This window comes from Mustelus asterias, chromosome 19 (assembly GCF_964213995.1).
Source record: "Mustelus asterias chromosome 19, sMusAst1.hap1.1, whole genome shotgun sequence".
In the NCBI taxonomy this organism is placed as follows: Eukaryota; Metazoa; Chordata; class Chondrichthyes; order Carcharhiniformes; family Triakidae; genus Mustelus; species Mustelus asterias.
In genome coordinates this window covers 67,942,319-67,958,699 of record NC_135819.1, presented here as the reverse complement: position 1 = coordinate 67,958,699, position 16,381 = coordinate 67,942,319, and the positions used below count along the sequence as shown (strand labels likewise).

At 42.6% G+C, this 16,381-nt stretch overlaps 1 protein-coding gene across 1 annotated transcript in view; it reads left to right on the top strand.

Annotated features, from left to right (window-relative positions):
* The first annotated feature begins 540 nt into the window (after positions 1-540).
* The window catches only part of copg2 (COPI coat complex subunit gamma 2), a 49,222-nt gene continuing 33,381 nt past the window's right edge, over positions 541-16,381 (top strand). The window contains exons 1-3 of the mRNA XM_078235813.1: positions 541-632; positions 10,262-10,314; positions 15,356-15,436. Coding sequence (XP_078091939.1) covers positions 596-632; positions 10,262-10,314; positions 15,356-15,436 — 171 coding nt within the window. The 5' untranslated portion in view covers positions 541-595. The remainder of the gene's footprint in view (positions 633-10,261; positions 10,315-15,355; positions 15,437-16,381) is intronic.

The window sequence follows — 16,381 nt, the reverse complement described above, 5'->3', positions numbered from 1 at the left end:
AATCACTCTGAGGGGTGGGCGGTATCTGCACTGAACTGCCAATCATTCCAAGGGGCGGGGCTCACAGCACATTGAGCTGTCAATCACTCTGAGGGGCGGGGCAGTATCTGCATTGAGCTGTCAATCACTCCGAGGGGCGGGGCAGTATCTGCACTGAACTGCCAACCATTCCAAGGGGCGGGGCTCACAGCACATCGAGCTGTCAATCACTCCGAGGGGCGGGGCAGTATCTGCACTAAACTGCCAACAATTCCAAGGGGCGGGGCTCACAGCACATTGAGCTGTCAATCACTCCGAGGGGCGGGGCAGTATCTGCATTGAGATGTCAATCATCCTGGAGGCCCCGCGCCTGTACAAAAGCAAAATATTGCAGATAGTGGAAATCTGAATTAAAGAGAGAAAATGCTGGAAGTTCTCAGCAGGTCTGGCAGCTTCTGTGGCGACAGAATCAGAGTGAATGTTTCAGGTTGTGAGCTTTGATGGCAATTGTTTTAACCTCAGTCAGGGCTGGGGGGGCGGGTACTCTAACTGTCCATCAGGGGGAGGGGGGTGTGGTTTAGCGGCTCTTCCCGGCCACAGGCTCGGCGCTGTCAACATGATGAAGAAATTCGATAAGAAAGACGAGGAGTTGGGTCAGTAAGGCGGAGTTAGCGGCGGCTTTTCGATCTTGTTCGGTTTCACGGTGAAGCTCCGGCGGCGCGGGGGGAGGCACAGGCCTGGCGCTCTCCCGGAGCTGGGCTCCGGGCCCTGTGGGCTCTCGGTGCCTGGGGACAAGCTGCAGTCGGCCCGGCCCCGCTCAGCAGCACCTTTGCTGCGAGAGGGAGGGTGGGGAGGCTCAGCTCCGGCTGCCGTGGTGACAGTTGGAATAATTCACCCTCGGACTAAAGGCCTGTGAGGGGGAAATGCTTCTGTCAATGTCAACAGCAGTCACTGAACACGTAGAGAATCATAGAATCATAGAAACCCTGCAGTGCAGAAGGAGGCCATTCGGCCCATCGAGTCTGCACCGACCACAATCCCACCCAGGCCCTACCCCCACATATTTACCCGCTAATCCCACAAACCTACGCATCTCAGGACTCTAAGGGGCAATTTTTGTTTAACCTGGCCAATCAACCTAACCCGCACATCTTTGGACTGTGGGAGGAAACCGGAGCACCCAGAGGAAACCCACGCAGACACGAGGAGAATGTGCAAACTCCACACAGACAGTGACCCGAGCCGGGAATTGAACCCGGGACCGTGGAGCTGTGAAGCAGCAGTGCTAACCACTGTGCTACCGTGCCGCCCTGCCCAGAGATTGGTGTAAAATTTACAATACATTCACTGTGGTCTGATGGGGGGGGAGGGTGGTTGTTTGGTACATCAAGTGATGGCAGGATCTGTGACAGACTCTTACCTACTTTTGAGCTGGGTGTGTGCGAGTGATTGACCAGTCAGCCTGGTTTATTCATGGTTTTAAAGTTTATTTATTATTGTCACAAGTCGGCTTACATTAACACTGCAATGAAGTTACAGTGAAAATCCCATTGTCGCCACAATCCAGCACCTGTTCAGGTACACTGAGGGAAAATTTAGCACAGCCAACGCACCTAACCAGCATGTCTTTCAGACTGGGAGGAGACTGGAGCACCCAGAGGAAACCTACGCAAACCCAAGATAGTGACCCAAGCTGGGAATTGAACCTGATCCCCTGGTGCTGAGAGGCAGCAGTGCTAACCACTGTGCCAGTCGTAGAACTTAGTACGGTAGAGGTATCTGGAGACCGGGATTATACCCACTTCATTTTAGGTAGCACACAACAAGTCAGTAAAAGAATGGCCCTGGTTATCAGACACACACTCTTAATGATGTCCTGTAACAATGTAACCTTGACTTCCCCTAACTCTGATCAACATGCTGCCCCTCAGTCCCAAACATCAGATTCCACATGTGTGTGTGTTTGTGTTTCCTCACTGCTCCTGATCACTCTACTACCTCTGATTTGTCAGGCAGCTTGTCCAACATCGAGTTTTGGATGAACAGAAAAATATTGTATGAACTGTATCAGGCACATAAATACTGTGTCTATAAGAGCAGGTCAGAGGCTAGATGTTCTGCAATGCCTGGTTACCAGTAAGAGCAACTCCCTTCTGTTTCCATCACTGGTGCACTGTGACTTCAGTGTTTACCTTCCACAAGGATCATAGAATCCTACAGTGCAGAAGGAGGCCATCAAATGTCTGCTTGGGTATGATGCCTCCAACAGAGCATCATACCCAAGCCCGCCCCGCTGCCCTATCCCTGTAACCCTGTGCATTTACCTGTTAATCCCCCCCACCTACACACCTTGGGACACTAAGGGGCAATTTAGCGTGGCCAATTCCCCTAATCTGCGCATCTTTGGACTGGGGGAAACCAGAGAGCCCAGAGGAAACCCATGCAGACACAGAGAGAACATGCAAACTCCACATAGACAGTCACCCAAGACCAGAATTGAACCTGGGTCCCTGGCGCTGTGAGGCAGCAGTGCTAATTACTGTGCCACCGTGCCCCCATGCTGCCCCTCACAGCAGCAGCTCACCAAGGCTTCTTCAACAGTGCCTGCTGAAACTCGAGCTCTGCCATCTAGAAGAACAAGAACAGTAGGCATATGGGAATACCACGATCTGCAAGTTCCTTGCTAAAGTGCACGATTTCCTGACTTGAAATTTTGTCACCCCTTATTTATTGTTGCTGGATCAAAATCCTAGAATTCCTGACTGAACAGCAGTGTGGGACTGCAGCAATTCAAGAAGACTGCTCTTCACCACTTCTCAAGGACAATTAGGGATGGACAACAAATGCTGGTTTTGATAGTGACAATCACATCCCATGAACCAAAAAAACATTGATGGTTATGCCTTCAGTTGTCTGGGCCATAAGTTAAACTTTGTTTCCTCTCTACCTCTCTCCTTTAAAACTTCTATGACCGGAATTTTGAACATGTGTCCTCATATTTCTTTTGGGATTTCAGTGTCAAGTTTTGTCTGATAACACTCCCATTATGTATCTTGGGACATTCTTACTAATTTAAACTGCAATATAATTGCACATTGCTTTTATTGATGTTTAGCTGTACAGTCAGTGAGAAACTAACCAGTCTTCTGACCTTCAATTGCACTGCAGTGCCAGCGGAACTCTGCATGCACTTGGAAGTTTCTCAACTTTTTTCTTACTTAGATGGTATTTCTCAGCCCACAGGAAGGACAAGCAGCATAATTATGGGTATACCATCATTTTTGCACTCCACTCCAAACAACACATGATTGTGACTTGGGCATATATTATCAGTGCTGGATCAATATCCTGGAATACTGACTAACATCATCATGTGAGCTATTTTAGCACAAGGACTGCAGTAGTTAAAGGGGAAGGCCCATCACTAGCTTCTTAGGGCAGCTAATGATAGGTTGGCTGCAGATGAATAGTAATGCACTAACTACTACAATGTCCATTTTATAGGTAACTATTTGCATAGGGTCACACAGCATGTTCAACCCACCCCACTCCCACCCACCATCAAAGAAAACTCTTGCTCTATTTTGCTGAATGGAATTCTACAGGATCCGTCAGCCTTCTGGCATCTGACCAAGTTTCTAAATTTACATAAACTTAGAACATAGTTGCTGAGGCTGCAGAATTTACTTCCAGGGTTAGTGGTTGAACCTGAAACTGTCAACATTCAAGATTAGTTTAGATAAGTGGATAAGGACTAGGTGGTGGGAATCTGGAATGCGTTGCCTGGGAAGGTAGTGGAGACAGTAAGAAGTTTAACAACACCAGATTAAAGTCCAACAGGTTTATTTGGTAGCAAATGCCACTAGCTTTCGGAGCGCTGCTCCTTCGTCAGTTGGAGTGGAGAAATGCATTTCTCCACTCCACCTGATGAAGAGGCAGCGCTCCAAAAGCTAGTGGCATTTGCTACCAAATAAACCTGTTGGACTTTAACCTGGTGTTGTTAAACTTCTTACTGTGTTTACCCCAGTCCAACGCCGGCATCTCCACATCAAGGTAGAGGAGGCTAGAAACTTTACAACCTTTAAAAAGTATTTGGATGAGCACCTGAAACACCATAATGTTCGTGGATATGGGACAAGTGCTGGAAAATGTGATTGGTGTGACTTTAGTGGTAGTTATTGTCAGTGCAGACTTGATGGGCTGATGGACCTTTTCTGCACTGTATGACTTTATGACTTTAGGTGGTGAACAGATACAGGATCAGGGTGGATATATACCTTCAATCCCAACAAAAGCATTGGAAGAATGCAGGACTGATAGAACAGTATTTTTGATGGTATTTTTATCAGTCTGAGGGGACTGCTGAGATTTAGATGGTATGGCTTAGGTGCATTACACAGGTGGAGCAAGGCAAATCATATTTGAGAATGCTGCAGTCGCCAAAGTCACATCACTTGTCATTAAGACAAAATTCCCACAAGTTTGGGCATTGAAGTTTGAAATTGAAATCAGGAAGGGACACAGAAATACTCTGGATTGGTGACATCCATTGGGCTGTCCTCGATTGATCCAGTAAAATCCTTGGCTTGGAGTTGATCTGTAAACTAGGTCGTGGATAGTCAACTTAACAAATCTTTTCTCTGAGTATATTTGTCGTTTGAAGTGAAATTTTGTGAGATTTTTGCTGTCTGGGCTGTTTTGTAGATTGGTAAATCTTTGATAGGTGGATAAGGATAGGTCCATATGCACCTACCTAAACTAATACTGAAAGTACATCAAATGCTATTCATAGAGTTCTGAGCTAAAGGTCACTATGATTCAACCATCAAATTGTTTTGATGACTTCAGAGTTTTGGACTTATCCTACAATGGTTATTTTCTCCTGAACTTAGTCAGCATTATTGCTTATAGCTACCAAAATGTTTTGCTTAGCTCCTGAAGCTATCCATCTGGTATTGCGTTTTCATTGGGAATTTCTAATAGGTGGTCCTAAAACTGAGCTTTGATCTTCTGTAAGGTCTTTGCATACAGCATAAAAATGCTTCTCCTTATGATCTTTATTGACCTATAATCTAAACATGATAAATATTTGTATACTTATTGGTACCTCTCAATCACTTGAAGTAAGGTAACATTCTAGTTCTTGCTCAAGCTGTGTGTGTCTCTATACTATATAGTGGAATTAATGCATTATTACTCTTGGTGGGGGAAAGAAATTGCCCATGGAGGCAGGGACAGAAATGCCAAGATCTGCAAAAGAAATTTGCAATTGTTAATTATCTGAAGTTGTAAAAATTGACCTGTGAGGCTGGAAGAAGAAACAATTCTGGTTTTCAAGGTTTATTGTTTTGCCATTTCCCGGGGGAAATCATAGCCTTATTTTGATGTAACTGTTAACAGATTTGTTTCTGCAGTACATGCAGGAGACAGTAATTATCTTGGGAAACTTTGTAGATTAGTTTTCTTTTCAATGCTCTATTGTTCAGAACTAAAGTTAGTTGATTAAATTATGGTGTAAATTTTGATCATGAGCTTGGATGCTGGTGTTGTGACTTGCGTTCAATCAATCCATTCCATTTGTGGATATGGCGCATACTTAACAACCATATGAAAGAAATTTCTTCCATTGTGCTTTTAAAAGCATATTCCAGATGATAAAAGTGTGATAATACATCAGCAACTGCACACTTGTGATTCTTGGTTGTGATTCTTGCTAGGTAGTGTCATGTTGCCTTTAAGAGTCACATGGTGCATTTGGCTCCCGTCCGCTGTATCACAAGACTAAAAGAATTTTATGAAAATGTGGATGTTAGTACAATTAGATGGGCTTTGTTAGATGCTACCACTGAATCTTGAAAATCATTATCACAATCTAGTTAGTGTCCACGATTAGAAAGCCAGGCTCCAGTCTTGGCTATAGAGCCCAAGCATATTTTCAAGTTAGTGTAGTAATCTCCAGTAGAATCCAAAAGATAAACAAAGATGCAGTATACTGGGTCTGTCTAAGGCATCTACCCATTGTGGCATTGTATTAAACCAGTGGTTCCCAAAGGGTGCGGCAAGAGAGGATGGCAAGTGTGGCGGGAAGATTCAAGGACAATCAAAGAAACATTTAAACATGGATTAGATATTTTTCCAAAGTGATTGTTTTATACTTTCTGGATGTCATATTATAAAGTACTTGTGTTCTATGTTATGAATCAAGCACTGCTAGGAGTTGTTTTTTTTTTGTTTTTGAATGTATTTCTTATCAATAAAACATTTGGTGAGGCGCGAGCAAATTTTTATTCCGAAAGTGCGGCCCAGTGAAAAAAGTTTGGGAACCACTGGATTAAACTATTAAGTGTGGTAGAACTATATCCCAAGGTTTTTTGTTCTTTGTTCATTTTCTTTCATAGTTTGTTGAGCAGGTGCTCGTAACCCTCTGGTACCTAATCCAAGTGGCCAATCTTGTGTGAATTTAATAGGGAGATGATTTTATTTTAGGGGCATGACTGCTAAACCTGACACTGGCCTTGACCTGCATTCACACTTCTTAGAGGTCACTGGACAGTAATTAGCAATAAGAGGAAAGTAAAATACTGCAGATGCTGGAATCCGAAACAAAAACACAAGATGGGGGAAAATCTCAGCAGGTCTGACAGCATCTGTGGAGAGAGAATAGCTCTGATGAAAGGTCATCCTGACTCAAAACATTGGCTCTATCCTCGCTCCACAGCTGCTGTCAGACCTGCTGAGATTTTCCAGCATTTTCTGTCTTTGGAATTAGCGATGCCTTGGCTGATTTTCTTTTTTCTCCTTTCATTAGACCATGAACCCTGAGGCCAGTTGTATCCCAAATGACAATTTGGCTGCAATCAGCTAGCATAGCAGCACAGACTAGGAGATCAAACCTAGAATCTGCTGCTTGTTCAGAATTTCATTGTGCTTTCAGATAGTGATTATAATATCATTTTCCTCTTTCGGATAGAATAATGGGAACCATCCTTAAAACCACTCCTAACTTCTGGATAACTATAGTACTGACCCTCACCAACCATACCCCCCGACCACCCATACTCGTCACTGACCACTCTCCTGATCATCTGACCCATCCACTGACCACCCTCCACACTGACCACCCGCCACTCACCATCTGACTCCTAGTGGGGTAAAAAGAGGGCATGGCTTCCTTGCTTCCAACTCCACTGCCCTGGACACAAGGCGTTGGGAAAGTGCTGCACTACTCTTTTCCCGTCCAGCATAAGTCAGAAGGTTGGGTGAGAAAGAAGCGGCTTCATTTCCAGATAAGCAAGTAGGAGCAGAGTGGCAATCCACTACACAGAACTTACGGGCCATGAAGTTATGCTTGTAACAGAATTCGTAGAATTTTCCAGCTAAAAGCAAAATGTTGTGAAAATAGATAAGCTGCAAGTTAATTGTCATTTTATAAATTATAGTTAAATAATTTGTTTATATGTTTGCTGGCTACAATATAAAATGTTGGGTATGCGAGTCCAACCCATGGAAATCTGCAGAGAAGTTTAGTAAATTCTGCAGAGATACTTTTCCCACCACTTTCTGCAATAAAAATGATTTATCTTGACTAATAGAAAGCACAATAGGTAGATACCGCAGGGCAAGAGTTATAGCTGGGGGAAAGGAAATTATGATGCGATTAGGCGAGATTTAGGATGCATAGGATGGGGAAGGAAACTGCAGGGGATGGGCACAATTGAAATGTGGAGCGTGTTCAAGGAACAGCTACTGCGTGTCCTTGACAAGTATGTACCTGTCGGGCAGGGAGGAAGTGGTTGAGCAAGGGAACTGTGGTTTGCTAAAGAAGTTGAATCTCTTGTGAAGAGGAAGAAGGAGACTTATGTAAAGATGAGACGTGAAGGCTCAGTTAGGGCGCTTGAGAGTTACAAGTTAGCCAGGAAGGACCTAAAGAGAGAGCTAAGAAGAGCCAGGAGGGGACATGAGAAGTCTTTGGCAGGTAGGATCAAGGAAAACCCTAAAGCTTTCTATAGGTATGTCAGGAACAAAAGAATGACTAGGGTAAGATAATGGCCAGTCAAGGATAGTAGTGGGAAGTTGTGCGTGGAGTCCGAAGAGATTGGAGAGGCGCTAAATGAATATTTTTCATCAGTATTCACACAGGAAAAAGACAATGTTGTCGAGGAGAATACTGAGATACAGGCTATTAGACTAGATGGGATTAAGGTTCATAAGGAGGAGGTGTTAGCAATTCTGGAAAGTGTGAAAATAGATAAGTCCCCTGGGCCGGATGGGATTTATCCCAGGATTCTCTGGGAGGCTAGGGAGGAGATTGCAGAGCCTTTGGCTTTGATCTTTATGTCGTCATTGTCTACAGGAACAGTGCCAGAAGACTGGAGGATAGCAAATGTTGTCCCCTTGTTCAAGAAGGGGAGTAGGGACAACCCCTGGTAATTATAGACCAGTGAGCCTTACTTCTGTTGTGGGCAAAGTTTTGGAAAGGATTATAAGAGATAGGATTTATAATCATCTAGAAAGGAATAATTTGATTAGGGATAGTCAACACGGTTTTGTGAAGGGTAGGCCGTGCCTCACAAACCTTATTGAGTTCTTTGAGAAGGTGACCAAAGAGGTGGATGAGGGTAAAGCAGTTGATGTGGTGTATATGGATTTCAGTAAAGCGTTTGATAAGGTTCCCTACGGTAAGCTATTGCAGAAGATATGGAGGCATGGGATTGAGGGTGATTTAGCGGTTTGGATCAGAAATTGGCTAGCTGTAAGAAGACAGAGGGTGGTGGTTGATGGAAAATGTTCATCCTGTAGTTCAGTTACTAGTGGTGTACCGCAAGGATCTGTTTTGGGGCCACTGCTGTTTGTCATTTTCATAAATGACCTCGATGAGGGCATAAAAGGATGGGTTAGTAAATTTGCGGATGACACTAAAGTCAGTGGAGTTGTGGACAGTGCGGAAGGATGTTGCAGGTTACAGAGGGACATAGATAAGCTGCAGAGCTGGGCTGAGGGGTGGCAAATGGAGTTTAATGTGGAAAAGTGTGAGGTGATTCACTTTGGAAGGAGTAACAGGAATACAGAGTACTGGGCTAATGGTAAGATACTTGGTAGTGTGGGTGAGCAGAGAGATCTCGGTGTCCATGTGCATAGATCCCTGAAAGTTGGCACCCAGGTTGATAGGGTTGTTAAGAAGGCGTACGGTGTGTTAGCTTTTATTGGTAGAGGGATTGAGTTTCGGAGCCATGAGATCATGTTGCAGCTGTAAAAAACTCTGGTGCGGCCGCACTTGGAGTATTGCGTACAGTTCTGGTCGCCACATTATAGGAAGGATGTGGAAGCATTGGAAAGGGTGCAGAGGAGATTTACCAGGATGTTGCCTGGTATGGTGGGAAGGTCTTATGAGGAAAGGCTGAGGCACTTGAGGTTGTTTTCGTTAGAGAGAAGAAGGTTAAGAGGTGACTTAATAGAGGCATATAAGATGATCAGAGGATTAGATAGGGTGGACAGTGAGAGCCTTTTTCCTCGGATGGTGATGGCTAGCATGAGGGGACATAGCTTTAAATTGAGGGGTGATAGATATAGGACAGATGTCAGAGGTAGGTTCTTTACTCAGAGAGAAGTAAGGGCGTGGAATGCCCTGCCTGCAACAGTAGTGGACTCGCCAACATTAAGGGCATTTAAATGGTCATTGGATAAACATATGGATGATATTGGAATAGTGTAGGTTAGATGGGCTTTAGATTGGTTCCACTGGTCGGCGCAACATCGAGGGCCGAAGGGACTGTACTGCGCTGTAATGTTCTATGTTTTAATGAAAGTATTGCACTAAAGGCTGAACTAATTTCATAAGCAGTCAGGGAGCTCATGAACATTGCATTTATGTTAATTTCAATAGTTAATTTCAACAGCTCTGCCTATTATTTGCACGGTGAAACTATTTCAACGTATGATGGAATGTTATTCTTCTACAATGTATGATTAAATGGTCATCCTGTCAGTATAGGCTACACAGATGTGTGTGGAAAATAGGTGAAATCTACCAATCATATAATCTTCGTGCTGGTTGTAAAATTAGTGGTATGGCATTTTTGATATTTATGGAAATGGTTAAACTGACGATGTTATACCATTGAGGGTGTGCAAATCTATGAGGTAAAAGAATGGTGTAAAAAAAATCTTGGAATGTAATGTGAGCACAAATATTTATCGTGATAGCTTTTGGACTAGTTAATTTACAGTACAATATTGATCATCTGTGCATCATTTTCACCTTCATTCCTTGTATTCCTTTTAGGAGGTGGATCCAATCCTTACCAACAACTAGAGAAGAGTACAGTACTACAAGAGGTAATTCTTCAATATCATCTCTGTTTCTTTAATTCCCAGAATAGAAGCATGTAATTTCATTGCAGTGTTAATGTAAGCCTTACTTGTGACTGATAAATGAACTTTACTTTTATTTTTTTACTTTATGTTATTGCTAACATTATGAGATTGTTCATGACTTTATTTAAAAACCACAACTTAAAAATGCACCTTTCCCCACATTCTTCGATAAAGTGACACAGAAATTTGTAAAGACAACGATGCAGATATAGAATCATTTAAACTTGCAGCAGAGAAGGAGACTGTTTGGCCCATTGTGCCTGGGCTGGCTCTTTGAAGGAGCAGTTGTGCTTAATTGCATATGCCCATTTTTTTGTCTGTACCCCTGTAAGATCCTCATCTTCAGCTACTTGTGCAACTCCTTTTTAAAATTATTGATGGAATGGGCTTTCTCCACCTTTTGTGGTCGATCATGACAGATCCTGACAACTCTGAGTGAAAACATTTCTTGCCATCTCCCCTCTAGACCATTTATGGATGATTTTATATCTATGACCTCATTACTGACCCACTTGGCCAATAGAATATTTTTCCTCCATTTACTGTCAACATTTGTCATCATCTTGAAAACCTTCAAAAACAGAATTACAGTAACCATAGAAAAGACAAAAAAAAATTATGGCTTTTATTAATGGGTGCACTGAATGCAGAATGAAGGTCATGATGGGGGAATTGTGCAAGATATTAACCGAAGCTACATTTGGAATACTATGCAGTTTTGGAGATAATGAACACATGGAAAAGAGGCAGTGAAGATTATATGAATTTATTAGGATTATGAAATAGGAATCGTAAAATTTAGAACTGTAGCAGAAAGTGTTGTACTTTTGGAGAATGACACTCTGGAACACTTGATAAATGAACATAAGTTGTTTCTGCCATCATGCTCAGGAAAGTGCGCACCATAATGTCTTCACCTATTTGGTTCTCCAGCACAAAGTAATCAAAATGTTCAGTATAAGAGTTCCATTGTTCCACATTTTTGTGAAAGACTCCAGGCGATGCTGAAAACTCCCACCATTTTTACTCATGCAGGTTTCCCATGTGTATATTTTGCAATTACGTTCCAGCAGCTACTTCGGTTTACTTATTTACATGAAGCATTACTTTGAGCTTTAGTCCGTCATTTACTACAGCCACCTCTAGAATCTGTTTTCCAGTTGATCTTTAACTCACACCCATACTAGCCAACAGACTTTCTCTGTAGAAAGCACTGAGACGCGTACATGTGACAAGTTCCCCTTTTTCTGACTTTGCTTAAACAACTTTTTTCGAGTGGTTTAGCAAGCGCACATCTGCTATCCTCGTTGCTAGTTTTGTTGTGTATTTGGAGAATGACGCTCAGGAACACTTGATAAATGAACATAACTTTATTGCGATGTGTTCTCTCTCATACCTGCTGCTCAACATCACACTGCATCACCTCCCTGTATACATTACTACAGCAGGGCTCTACAGTGAGCCAAAAGGGACAAATATATATCAGATAATAGAAATATTCAAAACTTTGGAAGGGCTTAAGGAGGTAATTGTTATACTTATTTCCACTGACCTATGAAAAGGAGCACAAATTTAGGATTAGTACTAGAAACTTCAATAAAGAGCATGGAGTGAGAGGCGGAATTTCAATAAAGAGCATGGAGAAAGAGATGATTCCATAAAGAGCGTAGAGAAAGAAAGGCAAGGCTTCAATAAAGAGCGTGGAGAGAGAGGCGAGACAAAACAGTGACATTGCAGAAAATCCTGGGAGAGTGCAAGAGAGACAGTGAGGCTCTTAACTGTGAGAGAGGAGTAGCAGAGCCATTAACTATGAGACAGTATCAGAGGAGCAGTAGGGCAATAACAGCGAGAGAGTATGAGAGGAGCAGCAGGGCCATTAACTACGAGACAGTATGAGAGGAACAGTGGGGACCCACAGACCAGTGCCACCCTCATGAGGCGACCACTGTACTTAATGAATCCCAGGGAGAAAGGTCCATTGAATTGAATTGATTTATTATTGTCACAGGTATTTGGATACAGTAAAAAATATTGTTTCTTACCAGCTATACAGACAAAACATACTGTTCATAGAGTACATAGGGGAAAGGATAGGGTGCTGAATATAGGGTAAGGTAGGGAGAAAGATCAGCTTAATATGTGATAGCACCATCAAAAGTCTGATGGCAGCAGGGAAGAAGCTCTTCTTGAGTCGGTTGGTATGTGACTTCTGAATTTTGTATCTTTTTCCTAATGGAGTGGAGTGTGGGGTCCTTGATTATGCTGGCTGCTTTTCTGAGTCAACGGAAAGTGAAGATGGAGTCAGTGGATGGGAGGCTGGTTTGTGTGATGGACTGAGCTGCATTCACCACTTTTCGTAGTTTCTTGAAGTGTTCCTGGGTTGAGTGTATGGCCAGGGAAATGGCATTGCTGTGGAACTGTTGGGACGAAAGGCGGACTGTAGTGGATCCAGGCAATCTGGGAGACTGGAGTTGATGTGTGCCATGAGAGTGTTTGAAGACAAGGCACCAAGCTCATGGTCTGCAGAATAGTAGTGACACCCACACTCATATATGGCTCAGATGTGAACTATGTACAGCAAGCACCTCAAAACCCTGGAGAAGTGCCATCAGCACTGCCTCCACATGATCCTACAAGTCCATTGGCAGGAGAGACACACCAACATCAGTGTTCTTGCTCAGGCCACACATCCCCAGTATCGCAGCATTGACCACGCTTGATCAGCTCCACTGGGCGGGCCACACCGTCCGTATGTCTGACATGAGTGCTCTACTCGGAGCTTCGACATGGCAAGCAAACCCCAGGAGGGCAGAGGAAATGCTTCAAGGACATCCTCAATGCCTCCTTGAAAAATTGCAACATTCCCACTGACGCCTGGGAATCCCTGGCCCTAGAAAGTCCGAAGTGGAGGAAAAACATCCGGGAAGTAGCTGAACGCCTCCGATTTCATCATCAGAAGCAAGCTGAAGCCAAATGTCAACAGCAAAAAGAGTGGCTACACAGGCACCCCACCCACCCATTCCTCCAACCACTGACCGCTCTGCCTGTGGCAGAGACTGTAGGCCACACTGAGAACCAATTTTTTAGTGTGGAAGCAAGTAACTCTGAGGGACTGCCTAAGATGAAGTATTATAAGGGTAAAAAATAAGAAGAAATAGTTTAATGAAAACCATTATTACCATAGGATGAATTAAAGCAAGTGGGTATTGAACTGGAGTCAATTGTGACATTTAAGAGGAATCAACATTGAACATCTAAATACAATTATTAATGGTATCAGATAAAGAACAAGGGGACAGACAGCTTGAATGTGGCACAGACCAAATAGCTTCCACCCCATGTGGAAATTTCTAAGCTTTTATGTTTCTGCAGTATCTCTCATTACAGTGACTGACAAATATTAGACTCTTAATGTGATTGCTGAAGGCTGTGACAAGTAAAGCAACTGTTTCAGGTACAGCTGTTATGTAAAGAAATGGTATTATTAGCTAGCATTGGATACAATTTTTATTTCATTCTAGAACTAGTTATCAATACCTTACTTGAAATGAATTAATTACTTTAAAATGGTGAACCGAGGAATATGGTGCAGATTATTTTTAATTCATTTGTGGGACATGGGCGTCGCTGGCTGGCCAGCATTTATTACATTTCCCCAATTGCCCTCAAGAAGGTGGTGGTGAGCTGCCTTCTTGAAATGCTGCAGTCCACGTGCTGTGGGTCGACCCACAATACCGTTAGGGAGGGAATTCCAGGATTTTGACCCCATGACTGTGAAGGAACGGCGATATATTTCCAAGTCAGGATGGTGAGAGACTTGGAAGGGAACTTGCAGGAAGTGGTGTTCCCATGTATCTGCTGCCCTTGTCTTTCTAGATATTGCACATGAAACTTGAGCCACATGATTAAAATATCATAATGGCTATTGTGTATTCGTGGGAGACTTTAGCCCAGAGTGTGTTTTAAATGTTTTATTTCAGACAAAAGATTCAAATACTTTTGTTAGTCATCATGGTGTAATTCTGACTTTAGATCATAATTTTTTTTTAAATGGCTCACTGAAATGTGATTGTGCAGCATGCGAACCTTAATGGCACGAGAAAGCTGATGGCAATTGTCAGCTGTTTTTAAAGGCTTTGTTGCTGACTATTTGATTTTGGTACAGAGGAAAGTCAGATTGAAAACCAGATGAATGAAGTAAAGTATTTCCAGAATACTCTAGTACATTGCACAAAAGAGAAATTAAATCATCTCTTTATTGATTAGAGATATTTAATCAGAAATCTTCAGTTAACTCGCGCCAGTTGTACCATGCTTTAGATTTCCATCTTGATAAGTTCTTTAATGTTTTAACCATTTGAATCTTTATCAATACATGGATGATATGCACTTTGCATGATTGTTTGAATATCTTTATGATTTAATGGGTTAATACACTAACCACTCTTTTACTTCTGAACTTTAATCTGGTACAGTTTGTTGGGAAACTTGCTAACTGTAAAAATCGTACTTTTTAGTGTTTGGTCTGGCTCACCAAGATCCTAGTGAGTGTGAGACCACAGCATTAAACTGACCACTGTCATTCAACAAGCAACTACTTTTTCCCAGTTTGGCCTAATTAATAGGAATCTCACGCTAGTGCAGTGACTGATGGTACTCTTCTGATTGGGTCGCGCACATAGGGGAATATGTCCTATGTATTGTTCAGTAAAATTATAAATCCATTTATTAAAATCAGGCTTATGATTTCAATACATTGAGCGCCAATGAAATCTTTTATCTATTTTTGTGCAGAGTTGAGGGAACTACTTGTAATGTAATTGACCTGAACATAGTTGATGATGACATTGGATGCCATATGTGGGGAAGTATTCTACTCCCCTGCCTTGTTGAGAATAAAAACTATCTGCAACAGAATATTTATCAAGAAACAGCAGCTTATTTTAATAATTTCAATACAAGATTTCTGCGTCGCATTAACAATCCTTTTTATTATTAACAGGCCCGTATATTCAATGAAACACCGCTGAATCCCAGAAAATGCTTGCATATCCTTACAAAGATCCTCTACCTGCTTAACCAGGTAAGAAGTCAGAATGGTTATAGCACAGGAGGTCACTTGGCCTATCATGTTGTGCCAGCTCTCTAAGAGTAACTCAGCTAGCCCCATTCACCCACCTTTTCCTCCATAGCCCTGCAATTTTTTTCTCTTCAGATAATTGTCCAGTTCTCTTTTTTAAATCCACAATTGAATCTGCCTCAACCACACACTCAGGCAGTGTAATTGTTATGTATTCTGTTATTAATTATCTAATTTGAGATTATCTTGCATGAAAACCAGTGTAGCATTCCAAGAAAATATTAATCCATAAAAAGTTAGTAGAAACTTGCATCATTAGTTATTTTTATAATTCCCCTTGTATTTCTTATGCATTGATGTTCAGTGGAAGATTACCACTTCATAAAATGTTAGTCCATTAGCAGAAATTATAAAATGTCCTGAGTATAATTTATCTCTGGTAATGTTTTTCTCTGTCCCTCTCAAAGGCCAACAGGTTTATTTGGTAGCAAACGCCACTAGCTTTCGGAGCGCTGCTCCTTCGTCAGGTGAGTGGGAGATCTGCTCATACACAGCCAACAGGGCATACAAAGACACAAACTCAATTTACAGAATAATGAATAATGATTGGAATGCGAGTCTTTACAGCTAATCAAGTCTTAAAGGTACAGACAATGTGAGTGGAGGGAGCATTAGCACAGGTTAAAGAGATGTGTATTATCTCCAGACAGGACAGCCAGTGAGACTTTGCAAGTCCAGGCAAGTTGTGGGAGTTACAGATAGTGTGACATGAACCCAAGATCCCGGTTGAGGCCGTCCTCATGTGTGCGGAACCTGGCTATCAGTCTCTGCTCAGCGACTCTGCGCTGTCGTGTGTTGTGAAGGCCACCTTGGAGAATGCTTACCCGAATATCAGAGGCCGAATGCCCGTGACCGCTGAAGTGCTCCCCAACAGGAAGAGAACAGTCT